At 56.6% G+C, this 18,050-nt stretch overlaps 1 protein-coding gene and 1 long non-coding RNA gene across 8 annotated transcripts in view; one reads left to right on the top strand and one right to left on the bottom strand.

Moving 5' to 3' along the window:
* Positions 1 to 1,296: 1,296 nt before the first annotated feature.
* On the bottom strand, positions 1,297 to 14,858 carry LOC114889609 (cytochrome b561). 7 transcript variants are annotated; one of them, XM_029212997.1, is made up of 8 exons: positions 13,691 to 13,936; positions 9,915 to 9,963; positions 9,649 to 9,751; positions 5,786 to 5,995; positions 5,382 to 5,615; positions 4,329 to 4,427; positions 3,985 to 4,088; positions 1,297 to 3,255 (listed from the first exon to the last, which is right to left on the bottom strand). In XM_029212997.1, exons 5-8 carry the CDS (start codon positions 5,584 to 5,586, stop codon positions 2,746 to 2,748), a joined length of 918 nt encoding a protein of 305 aa, XP_029068830.1. In that variant the 5' UTR covers positions 5,587 to 5,615; positions 5,786 to 5,995; positions 9,649 to 9,751; positions 9,915 to 9,963; positions 13,691 to 13,936; the 3' UTR covers positions 1,297 to 2,745. The 7 variants fall into 7 exon arrangements, with proteins under 7 accessions (XP_029068830.1, XP_029068829.1, XP_029068826.1 ...); XM_029213000.1 differs by lacking the exon at positions 5,786 to 5,995 and adding an exon at positions 3,440 to 3,597 and having other exon boundaries at positions 2,780 to 3,255; XM_029212996.1 differs by lacking the exons at positions 5,786 to 5,995; positions 13,691 to 13,936 and adding an exon at positions 14,027 to 14,858.
* The window catches only part of LOC114889610, a 12,206-nt gene continuing 8,409 nt past the window's right edge, over positions 14,254 to 18,050 (top strand). The window contains exons 1-2 of the long non-coding RNA XR_003792062.1: positions 14,254 to 14,384; positions 17,495 to 17,607. This is a non-coding gene — a long non-coding RNA (uncharacterized LOC114889610). The remainder of the gene's footprint in view (positions 14,385 to 17,494; positions 17,608 to 18,050) is intronic.

The following is an 18,050-nucleotide window of genomic DNA, read 5'->3' on the forward strand; positions in this document are numbered from 1 at the left end:
CAGACACTGTGATGGGGACTTCCCACACGTTCTCTAACGTATTCCTCATCCAATTTCTGACAGACATTGCCGTCTCCAGAACACAAATGAGGAAGCAGATCCTGAGAGTTTAAGTTGCTCAAGGTCATGGAGTCAAAGGTGGGACTCTGAATCAGATCTGCCCAGAAAGCATTTTCCCTGTACCGTGCTGCCTGCCAGCTTCCTCAGAAGGGGGTATTCCAAGACAAGCAATCTGGATGACCCCGGAAGCAGCACAGGCAGTCGTCCAGAAGGAAGCTTAGAGAATGCTACTTTGTGCTCCTTTAGAGAAACAACTCTGTACCATGGGCAAGAGGAATAACTCTGGATCCCCTCGAGGTTCCAAACCCAGTGAGAAGGTAAGTTGGTTAAGGAGTAGCTCCCTGGAGGGAGAGGCAGCATCTGGGATTATGTGAATATTCAAACACAGAGAGACCCTTAAGATTCAGAGGCTAGCACAAAAGCCGCAAGGGAGATGTCACCCTCACAGGGTCAGGATGCCTCTGCCCTCACGCGGAGAGCCAACCCTGACCCTGACCGAGAGATCACCTTGTGACATGAACCAGGCCATGCTTTGCAGGCTTTTAAAGCAAATGAAGGTCCACATAGAAGCCTTGATCAGGAGACTCTATAGATGCATCAAGCAAAGACCTCTCAAGCTCTGGCTGAGACACGCCAGAAACCAGATTCAATACAGAAAATAAAGTAAGTGCTAGGAAGTAAGAATCCACGGTCCCTTTCAATAGTGAGCCCTCTTAGTAAGTTTTTCAGCTAAGTGACAGTGCTTTTCAGGAGCACACGGTAGATCCCGGTGGGATCTGAGTCGCACCCAGCTTTACTGTAAACACATCTGCCTGAGCCTCAGGAATTGACCTAAGTGGAATCTCAGCTTGTTCTCAAAACTTTGCTCCTCTTCTTAAGGAATGAAGAGACACGTTTTTGAAAGGAAAAAGGTTAATTGAATACTGGGGAAACTTCTTGCCAAGGCCCTTGTCAGGCTCTTACGGCTCCACCCTCCAGGCCACTCTGTCTGGGTTGAGAAGAGAATTTCTCTAACCGTGTGGAAGAGCCTCCCTCACTGGGTCCAGAGTCAGGACAGCTACTGGGCTGTTTCAGAGCCTGTGTCATCATAAATATCATTAATCACTTTACCTTCTGTGCCCAGCCTGGGGATATGCAAATTCTTTCAACCCTAGTAGACTAACTTCATGCATGTGCTAAAAGCACTGGCTCCTTTTATTGCCACAGTAAATGAAGATAACAGACAAGACACCTGCTGTAGACATTTATTGAATCATCTGTTGTACCAACACTACATTGTACTTCATAGAAGACTGGCCACAGGCAAAGTAAAATAAACCACCACGGAAGAGCTTGGGGGTGGGGGGGAGGCTTTTTGGCTCATGAATCATCCAGCATACGCTTTGGCAAACAGGCCAGTTTATAGACTTTTCTTGCAAATCCAAGGTTCCATTTCTCTCTGTGCCTTTCTGGCAACGGAGATATACAACTGTACTCTTGTAGTTTGTCTAAGGTGGAGTTTTCCCACGTGTAAACAATGACCATACCAGGTGATCAAAGAGTTGCCGGAGCTCGTGCCCTTGCAGAGCGTATGATATTAACAGGGTGCGGAGACACCCTGGTGCCGGGGCTGCAGCAGAGCCCGGAATGCCCACGGAAGGGAGCAGGGAGCCCTGCTGGTAAGGCGCCCAACACAGCCACCTGCTCTGAGAAGCAGCATCGCCTGAGGCAGGACCCACCACAAAAGCTGTTTTAGAAATCTGGGCATTAGGGGAGACAAGCTCCCTTTCTCGAAGGCAGCATTTAGGTGGGAGAAAGGCAGCCGTTAAAATAAAACAGTAGTCAGATTTGGAAATTTTATTAATGTCTTCATTTAAGTAAACTGTGTCTTGTCTCAAACAGTGTCATGCTCCTCAAAGCCCAGAAAACGAGGAAAACAAGGAGAGAGCATTCACCAAGTCCAAGAAGCACAAGATCGATGCTGTAATCACGTTATTTCTAGACAGAAGCCAAACGGTGACTCAGCTAACAGCATTACACACTCATGGGGTTGGGGGGATTAATCCGATTCTGACTTGGTCCCAACTTCCTGCAAAGATGGGCCCCAGGTAGGAGAGGATGAGGCTTTCCTCCTGATTAGGCAGCCCCTACCCTCCCTATGGAAAGGGAAAGGGGGCAATAGCGGCAGCTTTTTGTTTAAAGCAAAAAGGCTTGTGTCCTGGGCCTCTGTCAGAGCACCGCCTGAGTGAGCTCCGAGGGGGGGCAGCTGGCTCGCGAGGCCGGCCCCCGCGGGGAGGGGAGCCCCTGCAGGCGGCATACGGCCCGCAGCGCCCGCCGAGGCCCACCTCCTGCCTCTTCTTCGGGCTGCTGGGCCCCAAAGGCAAAGAAAGCCGCCCTCGGGCTAAGGGGTTAAAGAAAGAGAAGGCTGCAGAGCGCCGCTGGGCCCAAGCCACGCGTCCAGAGCTTCCCAAGGGCCAGTCCCTCCCCTCTGCTGGGGAACCCTGCCCTGACACCAGCATATTTTACACATAATATCACTTGCTCCGCTGCCAAAGGCTGGGCCCGCAAGACTCCTGGTTGGAGTTCCGTGTCACACAAAGCAAGTCTTGGCCTCGCCGGGCCCGGCGCTGAGCCCCGCCTTCTCCGCGGACACAGCCCAGGCCCCGCTGCCCCGAGCGGGGAGCCGCCTCCCCCTCTCCAACCCCTTTAAGGATCTGTGCTTCTGCGACCACGCCCAACCGCCCAGAACCCTACCCAAAGCTGCTCCATCTGAGGGGGTGGCAGGGGCAAGGGGGGCGGGGGTCTGCGCAGGACTAACACGACGGCAGCGGCGGCGGCAGCAGCAGCGAGGAGGGGAAAGCGGAGGGGGCCTGAACCCCGGAAATCAGCGCTCAGGGAGGAGGGCTGCCCCACCCCCGCTCCCCACCCCCGGAGCCTCGGCGGGTGCGGGACAGACACCTGTCGGGGCCCCGAAACGGCGGAGACCGCCTCGGGGGACAGGACGGGATGGCACGGGGCGCGCGTCACTGGGAGCTGGGGCTGTCGCCCTCCGTCAGCGTCTTGAAGTCCATGGAGAGCGCTTGCTCTTCCGCCTGGAGGGGCCGCTTCCAGTCGGCGCGGCTCAGGATGTAGAGCACGACCGCGCCGAAGGCGGCCAGCAGCAGGCCCAGCACGTTGGCCAGGACGCCCTCGGGCTCGAACTTGCTGTACTTGGTCCTGCGGGATTGGGGCGGAGGGCGAAGCCACCCGAGGCGTCGCCGTTAGGCCGAGTGCCATTCGCCCCCGGCCCACAAGATGCAATGCGATCCCAAGCCCAACCCCGGCCCCCCACCCCCACCCCACTGGGAGAAAAGCCGCTGTTCGGCGGCCCCACACAGAGCCGCCGGGAGGGGGCGCTCACCCGAGCTCGAACAGCAGCGCCTCCTTCAGGCCCAGCAGGGCGGTGCCCACCGAGAGGAGGAAGATGGCGCCGCCAAGGAAGACGTGCTGCGGCCGGTAGCGGCTCCGCAGAGAAAACGACGCGCCGGGGAACAGGAAGAAGCTAAAGCCCATGAGCCACTGGGAGGAAAAGCGAGGTGCTGCCGGAGGCTGAGCTGCGCTGGAGACGGGAGCCCGAGGACGCCCCAGGTGGGCCGCCGCCCGCGAGGACCAAAGGCCCCGCCACCCCCGCGCGGTGGCCTACGGCCGGAGACGCAGCGGGAGCGCTGAGCACGTGGGGAACGTGGGCCGGCGCTCTAGGCCGGTCTCAGCCCCACACTTTGCGCCCCGAGGCGGGGCCTGGGACCACATCCACGTGCCTGTCGGCCAGAAGGGCGCCGGAAGGGCGCCGGTCCGAGGCAGCGCTCGGCGGGCTGGAGCGCCTTTCGCCTGTGCGCACACCTGGCCCCGGCCCTGTTGGGCCCTGCTCCCCGCCCTCCCCAGCGCCGTGGAGCCGCAAGGACTCACCTGCACAAAGAAGAGGACGAAGACCAGAATGCCACACCAGCTGTGCAGGCTGTACAGGTCGGCGTAGCCTTTCTTCCTGTGGTAGTCGAACACCGCCACCAGGCCTAGCCGGAGGGGGTCGCGTGAGGACTGGGCTGATGGCGACGGAGGGGGTGCGGTGACCCAAGGGAAACCCGACCCGCCGGGACTTCTGGGCTCCAGTCCCAGCTCGGTGGCTGCCAGCACCAGTGTCCCTGCCCGGAAGGGGGAGGAGGGGTGGGGAGGGGGGACTGGACAGTAAAGCAGCTCCTTCCCCAAGTCAGCAGAGGTGGGGGAAGGAGGGCGGGCCCGTGCCTGGAACTCACCCACCAGGGCGATGACGAAGGCGAAGACGTGCAGCAGCCCGTGCAGAACTTTGGTGGTGCGTTTGGCCTCATTCCTGAAGACACGGTAAACCAGCAGGGCTGGTGGGCCGTGAGAAAGGGAATGTCAGGGCGCTAAGCCGAGCACGAGGCCTTCTTGCCAGGGCAGCGAGGAGACACCCCCGGCTGGAGAGCGGAGGGCTTGTCCAGGTACCCCAGCCACAGGAAGTGGGGGAGGAAACGAGGCTCCGTATGCCCCCGCACCGCCCACCCCCTTCTTAGCTGTCCTGTATCCCAGGCTTTGTTTTAGGCTCATCGTGCAGTCACATCAAGGTGTCACCAGGCTTCTGAGTTCACCTCTTAGCTATGATGGTACTCAGATTTTATAGCACTGAAGCCAGATCAGACCTTCACTACTCTTAGCCAGCAGGCTCCCTGGTTGGGAAACCCCAGGTTCTCAAAGAACTTTGCAACCCCAAGCTAACTCCCCCTCTTCGGGCTGAAGCAGTCAGGGCCAGGGGTCGGGCGGAATGCCTCTCGGGAGTGTGCTGCTGAGGAGGTGGCTGTCACCAGGACCACATCTAGGAAGAATGCATAGATCCAGCTTGCTTGTTACCAGAAAGAGAAGGCCAAGGCCCCCTGGCCTTGAGGCAGGGTGGGGGCCTGCCACGGCCTGGATCCTACCCCAGAGAGAGGAGCTCTAGCTCCTCCAAGTCCAGCGTCTACACGCACACACGCACGTACCCTCACGCTCACACTCACGCTCACTTTCTCTCCCTCAATTTCAAGCCGCCTCTGCAGAAGATGGGCTTTGCTCACAGCCCAGCCCCTGGGCCTCCGTGTGCAGCTCACACACCTTCGGATGCTCCTTGTTGAAGCACGAGGTGAAAGCTCTGGGATAAGTCAGGAGTTGCCACCCACCAGCCGTGGGGCCCTGGATCTGGATTCCCAGTGTCCCCAAGGTCCAAGCCAGCTTCCTTCTCTGACTGGGCAGATTCAGGTGTGAAAGGGTTCCTGCACATCTCCTCTCTCAGGTGGCATCGCCCAGGGACTCACCATCTCCCTGCAAGAAGACCAGGCCTATGATCATGCAGAGAGGATGCACGTTGAACTGCAGGGCGCTCTCCCAGGCGATGCCTCCTCGGTACACACCGAGCCAGGTGCCAGTCGTGGCCACCACGGCCAGGCCCAGCAGCTGGGAGAAGGCCACATAGTAAAGCAGGGCCGCAGGGGCAGGTGCTGGGCGGGCAGGGCTGTCCATGCCGAGGCGGCTCTATGCCGAGGCGACTGCTGCAGGGAAGATGGTGGAGCTTAGAGGAGCGGCCCACAGCCTCCAAAAAGACATCGCAGGCCTCCCTTGCCCACCTCTGCCTCCTCCCTTGGCCCACAACCCCAGGCCTCCGTGAGAGTGCTCCCGGAGCACCCGGCGGGGGTGGGGGCGCCTTCCTGCAGAGACTGACCCACAGCTGGCTGCACTTCCACCTGCAATGAGGGAGCAAGTCAAAGTCCTCCAAGTTCTGGCCGGAGCAGGAGGGCCCAGTGCCAGTGCTTTACTTTCTGTTTCAGGAGGCCCTGGGTTTTCTCAGGTGGGGTTCACAGGTGAAACAGAGAAGTGAGCAAATTCCTTGAAGGTGCTGGAATTTTTCCTCCAGATGAATCATAAAGGACATCTAGGGTGAGAAATGAGGAACCTGACTCCCCTGTGCCTGCTTTTTCAGCTCCCAGCTGGAGATGAAAGAAGTCCTGCCCACAGAGAGCTGCAGGGCAGCTGCCGGTAGAAGGAATGTTCTGTGAGCCGCTTCAGTAGAAAGGACCAGGCGACAGGAGCCTCCGAGCTGCCCGTTTCCCTTCCTGCCTCGTCTTCCCCTCCACACCTGGGGCGTGGGCCTGCCCCCCTCCCTCAGGCCAGGCTTCCTGAACTGAGATCTACAAGGTGAGAACTCCTGGGGTCACTTAGCGCACAGGGATCCTGTGAGAAAAGGTGTGTCACTGCTCCCGTTGTGCAGACAGGGAACCAGGGGCTCAATGGGGTTTGGGGAAGCAAGGCTCAGGGCCAGTGGGAGGCATTTCCTGGCTCCTCTGCCCAGTCCCCAGTGTCTCCACAGCCTCGCCCGGGCTCAGGGTGGCCTGTGTGCCGGCTCTTCCCGCTGAACCAGGCGGGAGAGGCACTGGAAGATGGGAGGAGAGGAGGCGGTTGATGAACAAGTATGGTCGCCGTTTGCTGGGCCTCGGTGCTGGCGGCCTGGGGCCACAGAAAGACGCTGCTGCAGCTCCCAGAGGGCCGAGCACTCCATCCCATCTTGCCTCTCCCACTGCCCCAGCCTCTCCCAGCAGCTCTGGAGACCCCCTCCTTCTCCTTCATTACCAGCAGAGGACAGCAGCTGAGCAGAGATGTTTAACTAACAAATTCTGGGGCCCCTAAAAGCGAGCGCACACCCTGCACCCTGTGCGGCTCAAGAACTAGTTTCCAGCTGGCCTGGCCTTGGCCTCCTGGGGACCGGGCTGTCTTTACCCCCAGTTCTCTCTGCCACCTTTGACAACTGTTGGCAATTCCATCATTTTTTAAAAAGGGGGGCAGGCAGTGTAACACACCTCCCTGCAGTAAAATACAGATAAGCAAAAAAAGAGAAAAATTACAAGTAATCAACATTTTGATTTATATCCTTTTCTTCTGGAAATACATGTACCTTCTTTCATAGAAACATGACCATACCAATTTCTAACCTGCTTTTTTCACTTCATTATAGATCGTGCACATCTTTTCATGTCAGTACATGACAGGCTATTTCATATTTTAACCAATCCCCTAATCTGTTGTTAAATATTTAGCCAGCTTTCACTAAATAACACTGTGATCATTTCTGTACAACACTCGTCTAATTCCTAAGTGAACAAATAGAGTCCTAAGCAAGGGCTAGGTTCTTTTTTAGGTTTTGGATACATTCTGTCAAATCATCTTCCAGAAAACACTCCCAAGGCAGGTGGGAACACCTGTTTCCAGAAGCCGTGGGCAACAGTGAAGCCGTATTTCTGGAACTCTTGCCCTCGTGCTTATCTGTCACCTCTACACTGATGACTTCTAAATCTAGTGCCAGTCTGTCCTCTCCCCCAAATTTAAACCCCATTTCTAACTGTCCACTAACATCTCTACCTGGACATCCCTCCAACACTTCAAACTCAGCACATCCAAAGTTACACTCCTCCCCTGACCTCCCAGGTCGCCCTTCGAGTCCCAGTGCCGAGTCCTTCTGCTTCACCCCCACGTCTCGCCATTGCTTCCCTCTTGGCCATCTTCATTTCCACCACCCAGCAGGGCCTGGAGCTTCTGCCCCCGTCTCCCTACCCTCCTCAATCTGCCTGACCGACAGGGACAAAGCCAGATCCCAGTCATGTTGCCCCACTAGGCACAAAGAGCCACCAGCGTATGGTGGTCAAATGCCAACTCCATAACTGACCCTAACCCAGAGCCCACCGGCAGCCCCCACTGTTCTCCTACCACGTCCACTCGGAAGAGATGCTCCCAGTTCCCCAGCTCTGGCAGCACGGCCTGTTGTTATCCCCTCCACCTCACACCCCCGCTCCTCCTCTTCCGCCTCTGTCGATTTGCTCCACGACCTGAAATGGGCCTTTTGTTCACCACTCTGTCCCCCTCCTCTCTGTTCCCAAGGCTGGCCAGGCGCTTACTTACCCTCGGTGTCCTGCCTCGCGTTAAGCCCTGTGAGCCTCTCTGCTGCAGGGCCCTGTGAGCTCCCAGAAGGCGGGGAACGCATCTACCTCCCCCTTGGGGATCTCATCCCTGGGCTGACTCTTACAGGAAAAGTGTACTGAACTGAGAAATCCCGTCCTCCTCTGCTTTATTAGATTCCTCCCCGAGAGCCTGGGGCGCAGTCAGAATCCGATTAGCTCTGAATTAGGAAGACTGGAAGGAACGTGCTCTGCCCCGGCAGACCTGCCACAGCGTCCCCACCGAGTAGCCACTGAGTACAGAGGGGGAGCTCAGGGCTGCAAAGACTGCCACTCCTGGGTCCCGAGCCGCTCTGTGGTGACGCAAGCCAGAGCCAGATTCCCCCCCACCCCCAGCCAACCTCCTCGTGAGTCGGGCAGAAATCAGACTTCTCTTCACAGCCATGATAATGTGATATTAATAAGAAATATATGGGACTGAGCCTGTAAAACCCTAGGAATTTTCCAGGTGACAAAGCAACCGTTTCTTTTGTTATGTTAATATTACATCTTGTTACTGAAGCCGCTCGGAAACCTGAGGGTGGGGCTGGTTACCAGGGGAACCAACCACGTGACTGGAGGGTTGGAACGTTCAGTCCCTCCCTTGACCTCCAGGGAGGGAGAAGGGCAGGAGACTAAGTGCAGCCACCAGTGGCCAGTGATTTAATCAATCGGGCCTGTGTAATGAGCTCTCCATAAACCCCCTAAAGGACGGGCTTTGGAGAGCTCCCAGGTTGGTGAACACATCCACATGCCGGGAGGGTGGTGCACCCCAGTTCCCCGGGGACAGAGGCTCCTGTGCTCCGGACCCTTCCAGACCTTGCCCTACATACCTCTTCATCTGGCTGTCCCTGAGTTACATCCTTTTATAACAAACCAGCAATCTAGCAAGTTTCTCTGGGTTCTGTGAGCTGCTCTAGCAAATTAATTGAACCTGAGGAAAAGGTCGTGGGAAGCTCTGATCTATAGACTGTTGTTCAGCAGCACAGGTGACAACCTGGACTTGCAATTAGCATCTGAAGTGGGTGGGGGCAGTGTTGTGGGACTGAGCCCTGTGGGATCTGACGCCGTCTCCAGGTAGGTAGTGTCAATGTTGAGTTAAATTGTAGGACACCCAGGAGCATCTGCTGAGAAATGGAGACTCGCTTGGTGGTGTTGAAAAGAAAACACGTGGGAACAGCACAGTGACTAAATACATGGCTTTAATGTCCTCACTGAAAACTCACAGCCTGAATTCCCTTCAGAGTCCAAACCCTAGTGCTGTTTGCACCCCAGGGTGGTGGACTGGAGTTGCGAGCCTCAGGGGTAGGGAGCCCCGCTCTGTACTCAGTTCAATCTTCGCAGTAACCTATGGTGATAACAGGAGTATTACCCCACTTTGACAGATGAGGAAATTGGGACTCAAAGAGGATAAATGACTTGCCCCAAATCAGCCTCAGCAAAGAAGTGCTCAACTCAGTTGTTTATCAAGCGCCTACGATATGGGGGTGACACTGCTGGATAGAGATGAGCCAGGGCCCCGCCTTCCAGGACCCTGCAGACAAGGTGCAGAGCAGATGCAGATTCTAGAGTAAAGGGCCGTAACAACTCAGGCACTTACCACAGTCCACGCTGGCTTCACCACACTGGGGTGGCCACTCCTTTGGATTTCCTACAGGGGTTGCCTGCTTGGGGTGTGGCTCTGCACTTTCTCAGGCTAGTAACTAGGGAAGAAAGGAAAACTTCCTGAATACTGAAGCCAGTATTCAGAGGATCTGAATCTGCTTGGAGGCAGGGTTCCAGGAAGGCCTCTCCCCTCACACGCCAGTCCTCCTGGGCCCTCCTCACCCCTTGGGGAACCATGCTTCTAAGGCACTTTACACCCACCATAGCATCAAGCATTGGTGTCCCCCGTGGGCTCTCCTGGGAGAAAAGGCTGCAGGATGGAAACAGGTGGGTTAGAGAGGAGAGGGGATGGGGACAAACCAGCTGCAAGATCTTCATGCCAACTGCTCCAAAGGCATCTCTCCTGGTCCCTGTGCCCTGGTAACTAGGCATCCCAGAGGAAGCCAGAGATAAAGAATGACCTTTGGACTCATGGAGGCCTCAGCAGTCTCCCCTGTGGCCCCTTCCAATTTGAAGGTGATTCTAAATCCAGGTATGAGGGATGACAGGAAAACGCACACAGACCAGTCCTCCTCGGGCAGGCCTGTAGCTTCCCCATAGGTGACATCACAGCCAATAAGATCTAAGTGAAAAATCCAGATTTGCAGAAAAGACAAAGCATCAAGTGGTTCTGTGCTTCACAGAAGAGGAAAGACCCCTTCAGCAAGCCATTGCCCTATTGCTTATTCGGTTCAACATAATTGACGACGTACCTTTGTACACAGAGGGCCTGCTTCTGATGATGGGGGGATACAAAGAAGACATTTCAAGGACTCTGGTTGGAATCTGACTCACCCACAAACACATTTGCAAACCTTGAAATCAGTTGAGATTCACTCCCTAGTAAGCAAATATCTTTTTTTGTGTGTGTGTGTGTGCGGTACGCGGGCTTCTCACTGTTGTGGCCTCTCCCGTTGCAGAGCACAGGCTCCGGACGCGCAGGCTCAGCGGCCATGGCTCAGAGGCTCAGCCGCTCCGCGGCATGTGGGATCTTCCCGGACCGGGGCACGAACCCATGTCCCCTGCATAAGCAGGCGGACTCTCAACCACTGCGCCACCAGGGAAGACCAGCAAATATCTTTTATTCTGCTCCCTCATTTTCCAGTCTAGACAGTGGGAACATTCTCTTGCCCTTCCTCCCTCCCTCCCTCCCTCCCTTCCTTCCTCCTTTCCTTCCTCCTTGCCTCCTTTCCTCCTTTCCTTCCTTCCTGTGGAACACCAGAACACTGGCTGCTTTGGGATCTCCTGTGTTCCCAGTGCAGCAGTACAGGCAGCAATGTCAACAGTCTGGAAGCAGCCCATCTACACCCCCAAAGGCTTCCTCAGCCCAGTAGACCAGAGTCTCAGAACCAGGGCAAGCTCTTGTGGATCCTTACCCAGCCACCCTCCTTCCTGTCAGAGCCAGGATGGGGATGTCAGATCTCTGGCAGCTTTTGGAACCTTGGGCTGTGACAGTCACCCCTCCCCTCCCACACACACCTGCAGCCAGACTCCACTTAATGTGATCAACCAGGGCCAGGAGCTGCCGCAGGGCTTGAACGTGCTAACAAGCATCCCTCTCCCTCCCTGAGCCCAGGGGGTTTCATTGAAAGGCCACCAGGCCTAATCTCATTATGGGGACCAGACACCGCACAAGTGCCACAGCCTGGAAGCAGGGAGCCTGGCCTGACCACAGCCTCCTTATCCGAAGCAGGGTTTTAATTGGGTTAGAAAAGATTGTGTTGGGGGCTAGATCTTTTCTTGATGGGTCAAGGGGAGAAACGACTCAATTGTCCTAGAATGTCCTCGAATGTGATCAAAGAAAAGGCAAAATGAGGGCTGAGCTGTTAGGTGGGGCACTTTCTTACTACCCACACCCAAGTAACCCCTGGGTAGAAAGCGTGAAGTCAGACACTGAGCCCAGTTCTCCACTGGGCCCAGGGACTCAGTGTTGGGGCTCCCAGTACTTGCAGGGACTCACAAAAAATGTTTTGATTTCTGTTAAAATCATAAGAAAAAACAAACTTCTAGGGTTGAAGAAAATTTTTTAATCCAGCCTGGATTATATTCATCTTTATACCAATATGGTTGTAAAATATAATTCTCTTTTTTTTTTTTTTGCGGTACGCGGGCCTCTCACTGTTGTGGCCTCTCCCGCTGCGAAGCACAGGCTCCGGCTCCGGACGCGCAGGCTCCGGCTCCGGACGCGCAGGCTCGGCGGCCATGGCTCACGGGCCCAGCCTCTCCGCGGCATGTGGGATCTTCCCAGACCGGGGCACGAACCCGTGTCCCCTGCATCGGTAGGTGGACTCTCAACCACTGCACCACCAGGGAAGCCCTCTCTTTTTTTATGGAGGAAGGGGAAAGTCACAATGCAGCCCTGGTCAGACGGATATGATTTCAAAGCCAGCCCCACTGTTCATGACTGTGTGCGCCTGGGGTGGAGGGCAAGCACCCTCTCTGAGCCTGCTTCCTCTTCCATAAGGTAGGGGGATGTTGAGATCCACCTTACTGGCCTGTAGCAAAGATTAAACAGGATAAATATGTACCAGTGCCTAGCACACTGCCTGCCACATAGTAGGTATTCAGTTAAATAGCAATCTAACAAAAACTAAACCTGTTCCTAATAGCACCTTAGGAAGAGTCATGCATCCGAAGCTGCTGACACATGAGGTTTGGGGCCACAGAGAGCCAGATGGCAGCAGACAGCACAACCCCCTCTAATAAATACATACCCCGCCTTCTGTCTACCGTGAATCCCCGCACTGGGCAGAAACCCCTGGATCTGGGGTGAATTCCTCCACCAAATTCTTCCAGTGCTGCTGAACCCCTTTGTATTAGAAGCCACCCAAGCTCTGCCTGCCAAGGGAAGGTGGCGCAGGCAGGGAAGAAGTGGGATAAGCAGGGCATCCACTCAGGTCCAGGAGGCTCCTCCTGCCCTGGGGGCGGGGTTGTAGTAGCCCTTCTCTGTATGGGGCTCCCCTTGGCATTTACAAGTTGCCTATATTTTCTGCCTCAATCCAGTTTCACAGGAGAAATCAAGATATGTATGAGAAGGTAGCACAGCTCTGTGGGGGGGGTGGTGGTGTTTGTTTTGTTTTCCATTTGCTATGAAAAGGAAGGAACTGGGCTTCCCTGGTGGAGCAGTGGTTAAGAATCCGCCTGCCAATGCAGGGCACACAGGTTCGAGCCCTGGTCCTGGAAGATCCGACATGCTGTGGAGCAAGTAAGCCTGTGAGCCACAGCTACTTAGCCCACGTGCCCAGAGCCCGTGCTCCACCACAAGAGAAGCCACTGCAATGAGAAGCCTGCGCACCGCCATGAAGAGTAGCCCCCGCTCGCTGCAACTAGAGAAAGACTGCGCGCAGCAACGAAGACCCAACGCAGCCAAAAATAAAATAAAATAAATGAATCTATATTAAAAAAAGGAAGAAAACGAAGGAACAGAATCCAGATAAGATAGAGCTTCATTTAATAAGTCTTAGAAAATCCTCAAAGCCAAGGTAGAGTGAGAGTGGAGAGGGGCAACCAGAAGGGAGAAAGACTTGGGAGGGGTGCCAGCTTCTAAAGACATGTCTGGGACTCCAGGGTCCACCTGGATCCTCCTCTCTGTGGTGCCCTGGGGGGAAGGGCAGACAGGGGAGGTACCCCCCCACCATTCCCAGGTGTCAAAGGCAGCAGCAGATCCCTTCCTCAGCTCAGTTCTGCATCCCCTGTACCCAGTTCAGGGGCTACCAAGGCCAACCCAAGGAGTAAGGATTTCCCAAACAGGAAACTCCTTGCACCCAAGAGGCTGGAGATGTTGGGAGAAGAACAAGGAAGGGCTCTACTAGCTAGACATCTCACCCCAAGAGGAAAGAGGCAGAGGGAGGGAGGCCCCTCCACTAGCGAAGCAGTTTGGCAGCTCGGTCTCAGGTTTCAAAAGAACAGTCGTGGCAATTGTTGGTTGATCCACCTCTATGCCACCTAGTTTCTAGAGTAGGGCAAAACATTACGCCGTACAAAAAACTTGGGATCACCTGCCGCTCCGTGCTAACTTCCGCGGAGACTGGGCACAGAGGCAGACCCGGGGCCGACGGCTGACAGCTCCAGGCAGGAGTGGGATGAGCTCCTAAACTCGGGCCTTGCTCGGTGGCCCCGAGCCGGGGGAAGCAGGTGAGGTGAGTCAGGTGTGGCGGCAGGAGAGGCAAAAAGAAAGACTGGCTGCGGCGCCGGGATCCCGGCCTGTCCCGGCGCGGGCGCGGTCCCGCCCCAGGCCGGGCACACCTGAGCTCGCCGTCCCCCCGCACACACCCGGGGCCCCTCCCGACTCCGCGCCAGGCCTCGACTCTCCCCTACCCGCCCCGGCCACCTACCTGGCTGGACATCGAGCACGGACGTTGTCCTCGCTGCGCAGCGTCGCGCTGCCGAGTGGCCCGCGCCACGCCCGGGCTGTTCTGCCGGTTCGGCCAGCCTCGCGGACTTCGGAGCTACCGCGTCTCCATGGCGACCGGGTGGCTGCAGCGGGTTGGCAGCCCGGCGGACTACGCGACGGGCGTGGGGGGGCGCGGGGACCGGAAGTGCCCCCGGCGGGTCCGCGCACCTGGGACCGGGCCCGGCCCCCCAAGGTCCCGGGTCTAGGGACAGGGTCCCGCCGGACTCCGGGCCCGAGTCTTGACGCCCGCGTGCTCGGGCCTGCGGCGCGAGAACGGCGGCCTCCGGACCCGAGCTCGGGTAACCTTCGAATCCGGGCCTTACGACCTGGCTTCCCGGGTCCGCCACGTTTGGGGGCGTATGGGGTTCTGCGACCCACCCGTGGGTGTAAGAGGCCTCCAAGTCCAGGCCTGACTCGGAGGCCGAGGGCGAGGCTGAGGCGGGATGGGCTGCCGGGGCTGCCGGGGCTGCTGGGGCCGGGCCCCGGGCAGAGGGAAGGGGGATGCCGGCCAGAAGAACGGGAGTACAGGCCCCCTGCTCTTCCCGCGCCCTGCCCCGGACTCAGGTGGCCACTAGGTGTCAGGAGTGGCCGGACCTTGGCCTACCTTGCCGCTCCTGCAGCCCTGAGGGACTCGCCCCTTCCTTGCAGCCGATGGTGGAGGTGTCACTCTGCAGGGAGGCTGGGCTCACCCCTTCTCCAGGTCCGCAGCACCCCCTCACACACACACACACACACACACACACACACACACACACGGCGCGCGCACTAGGTGATGTTTCTTGCCCCCTTTCCCCAAGCCAGGGACCTTTGCCAGGCTATAGCGCCCACCCCACACACACCCCCTCCAGCAGCCTAAAGATAAATACCAGTTCTCACCAGCCTTTCGTGAAGGCCTAGACCTTGCCATGGGCAGCCTCCCCGGCCCCAGACGCTAAGAGAGGAAGGAACCAAGGCCACGGCTGGGAGCCAGCCCCTAGTACAGTCCCGTCCAGGCCCCCTATCCAGGAAGTGCTGTGGGTAGATAACAAGTCCAGCTCAGACTTCCTACAAGCTCAGAACAAAAGGTTCTTTCCTGTCGGCAGGACTCACCGAGGGCCTGATGGTAGTAGGGAAATGGGCTTTCCTCCCCTGGAGACATAAAAGAGCCTCAGCAAAGGGACATCACCCCCACCCCCTGCCCCAGCACTGTGGGCTTCCCAAGGGCCCTGGCCAAGGTGGGCCTCGGGGATCCAATACCTCCTGACAGAAAGAACATACTCTCAAGCCAAGGCAAGACACCTAAGGGTGCCCACTGCTCTGGGCACACCTTCCGATGGGGCAAACCCAGCTGGGCCCCCGTCCTCAGAATGACCAAGGTTAAACCCGCCACAAACAGAAGTTTTGTTGGGGTAGCTTTCCAGCTGGAGGGAGTTAATGGACATTTTAAATTAAGAAACAGCTTCCTTCACAGGCCGGTAGGCAAACAGCAGGCAACAAGTGTCTTGTGAGCTGAGTCCTTGGAAAGGAGCCATTTCCTGTTCTTTGGCCTGCGTATTTGAGGAGGACTGGGGTGGGCAGGGCTGCACAAAGGAGCAGAGCCTCACTGGGGACCTAATTTGAGTTTCCTGGTGTAGGGCTTTCAACCCGTTCCAAAGCCAGGAGAGAGACTCCTGCTGAGGTGAGATGGAGCCTTTTGCGTCCTCCCCACCCCGTGGCCCTGTGGCCCTGGGCTGCAGCATTTTCCCCTAGAAAGGAGAGCACACCTGGCTCCCAGCAGTGCTCTCAGGAGGGCATGGAGGTGGCTCTCCACAGGGACCAGTCACATGGGGTCTTAGCTCTAAGCACTCATGGCTCCACGCCATTTTTAAGAGCTGGAGATCCCACCAAACTGCAGTCAAGAACCAGGCCCCGTGGCTTTGCCGCTGCTGCCAGAACCCCTAACCCCAGACGGCAGACACTCACTCCCTTCCTCCCCCATCTTTGCCGCTGAGACTCAGCCTTGGAGGCCAGAGAAGCATCCACCCTACAGATGGGGGCGGTGACCAGCAAGGAGTGCAGCCTTAACTCCCCTTCTTGGAGACCACGGATGTGGCCCAAGGTCTTCCGTGTAAACCCCTCCCTTCCTGCACTCACTCCACTCCACAAGCCTTTATGTTCCTCAGACTCACCAAGTTCACACCCACTCTCCTTTGGAACGTTCTTCCCCAGTCACCACTTGGCTCATTCCTTCAAATCTCAGCTCAAACATCCCCTCCTCAGAGAGGCTTTCCCTAACCATCCAGTCCAGTAGCCTGGTTCAGGGGTTGAGATGTAGGGAGATACAGTGGATTAAGTGTGCGAGTGACAGCCCTGGGAAACCACGTCTTGAGCTCACCTTGTTCTTTGCCCAAAAGCATTTAAAGAGCAGGAAGGACCCAGACAGTGAACAGAATGTACCTTGTAGAAGGACCTCAGACCCCCTAGCACCTGGCGCATCATGTCTGCCTTGCTAGGGTTCCCAGACTTAAAAAGAAGGAAAATACCCCAGGATGCCCCATTCCATTTGAATTTAATATTTTTTTGGCATAAGTATGTCCCACGTATGACATGCAATATACTAAAAATGTATTTGCTGTTTATCCAAAATTCAAATCTAACGGGTGCCCTGTATTTTGTCTGGCAATCCTACCCTTGCTCCTGTGTGGGAAGGACAGAGGGCCTCCCAGCAGTTCCGGCCCCTCCCAGCAAAGCGTCCCTACCCCAGCAGGTGGAAACACCCAGTTAACTCCTGTTCAGTGCACACTTCAGCCAGAGGCTTTAATCTTGGGCTGCAGTGAATACCAAAGGCATTGGAGGTGGGGCTCCCCAGTCCTAACACACTGTAAGATGCAAACACACACAGTTCGTTCACTCTTTACAACAGTTTTTATCTAGTCCCTTCAGTGTGCCAGGCGCTGGGTGACACTGGGCATAACAGTGAACAGGACAGGCACAGCCCTGTTCTCTTCAGGCCCTAACAGCGCATAGAAAGGGCGCTTAACCCAGGTGTGAGGGTCAGGGAAGGCTTCTGGGGCATGGCATAGAATCGTAGAGCTGCAGGGCGAGCAGGGGTAACCTGGCGAAGGGACAGCAGGGAGAGAGCAGGAGTGTTGGCTGGAAGGCAGGTGAGGAGGCCCAACCAGTACTGCCGGACTAGGAATCAGGAATTCATATGCCTGAACCAAACCCTGTGCCAGCTCTGGGAGGTGGGCGTGGCACTCGGGTGGCAAATAGTCGAAGGGCACATCCGCTGACCTGTATTCTGAGGGGGTGGCATCGTCAGGTCCGCTTCCTGGGGGACTTGCCCCAACTTGCTGGAAAAGAAAACTAGTTTGAATCTGAAAGTACATGGCTACTTTGATGAGTTTAAAATGGAACAATAATCACTCAGGGGGAAAATCCTATCTTCCAGCCTCAGGGGCAGCAAAGGAGGCCAGAAAATCAGCAGCCTGAGCAGAAGCAGCAGCGATGGTGGCGGGAGCGGCAGCACGCGGGGGACTAACCACAAAGCTACCAGTGAAGACGGTGAGTCACCTGCGACCTCCAGCATGCGCGGGGATGGGGCTGAGGAGTGTCACAGGCTGTGGGTTCCCGGCTGACCCACAAAGTTGGTCCAAGTCTGGGAAAACAAGACTTAGATAAACAAGAGTCCACAAGCCAAGAGAACACTGCAGGTTGGATGGAGAAGCGATGAGAACGAAACAGTCAGGCCAGCTTTCACTGCTGCTGGCCCTGAGCAAACAGACGTGGGAGGCATAAGCGGCAGGGGTGGTGCAGGGGACTGGCCCAGTGCAGGAGGTGGCAAAACAGCACTGGGCACCTGAAGTGGGTGGCAGTGGAAGGGGTGGGCTTTCCCAGCTCTCAGTGAGCTCTGTGCAGCCCCCTGGGAGAGGGAGGGATCAGGAGGAAGTCCATTTTTCCTCCCTCCCTCCCTCCCTCCCTTCCTCCCTCCCTCCCCTCCCTCCCTC

This window comes from Monodon monoceros, unplaced genomic scaffold (assembly GCF_005190385.1).
Source record: "Monodon monoceros isolate NGI ecotype Baffin Bay Population unplaced genomic scaffold, NGI_Narwhal_1 Super_Scaffold_9, whole genome shotgun sequence".
NCBI lineage: Eukaryota > Metazoa > Chordata > Mammalia > Artiodactyla > Monodontidae > Monodon > Monodon monoceros.

Coding starts and splice junctions, on each gene's coding strand:
- LOC114889609 (XM_029212995.1), bottom strand. CDS start 5,586: ATGGACAGCCCTGCCCGCCCAGCACCTGCCCCTGCGGCCCTGCTTTAC. Junction 4,428..5,381: donor GGTCTTCTTGCAGGGAGATG/GTGAGTCCCTGG, acceptor ACGGCCCACCAG/CCCTGCTGGTTTACCGTGTC. Junction 4,089..4,328: donor CTTCGTCATCGCCCTGGTGG/GTGAGTTCCAGG, acceptor CCCTCCGGCTAG/GCCTGGTGGCGGTGTTCGAC.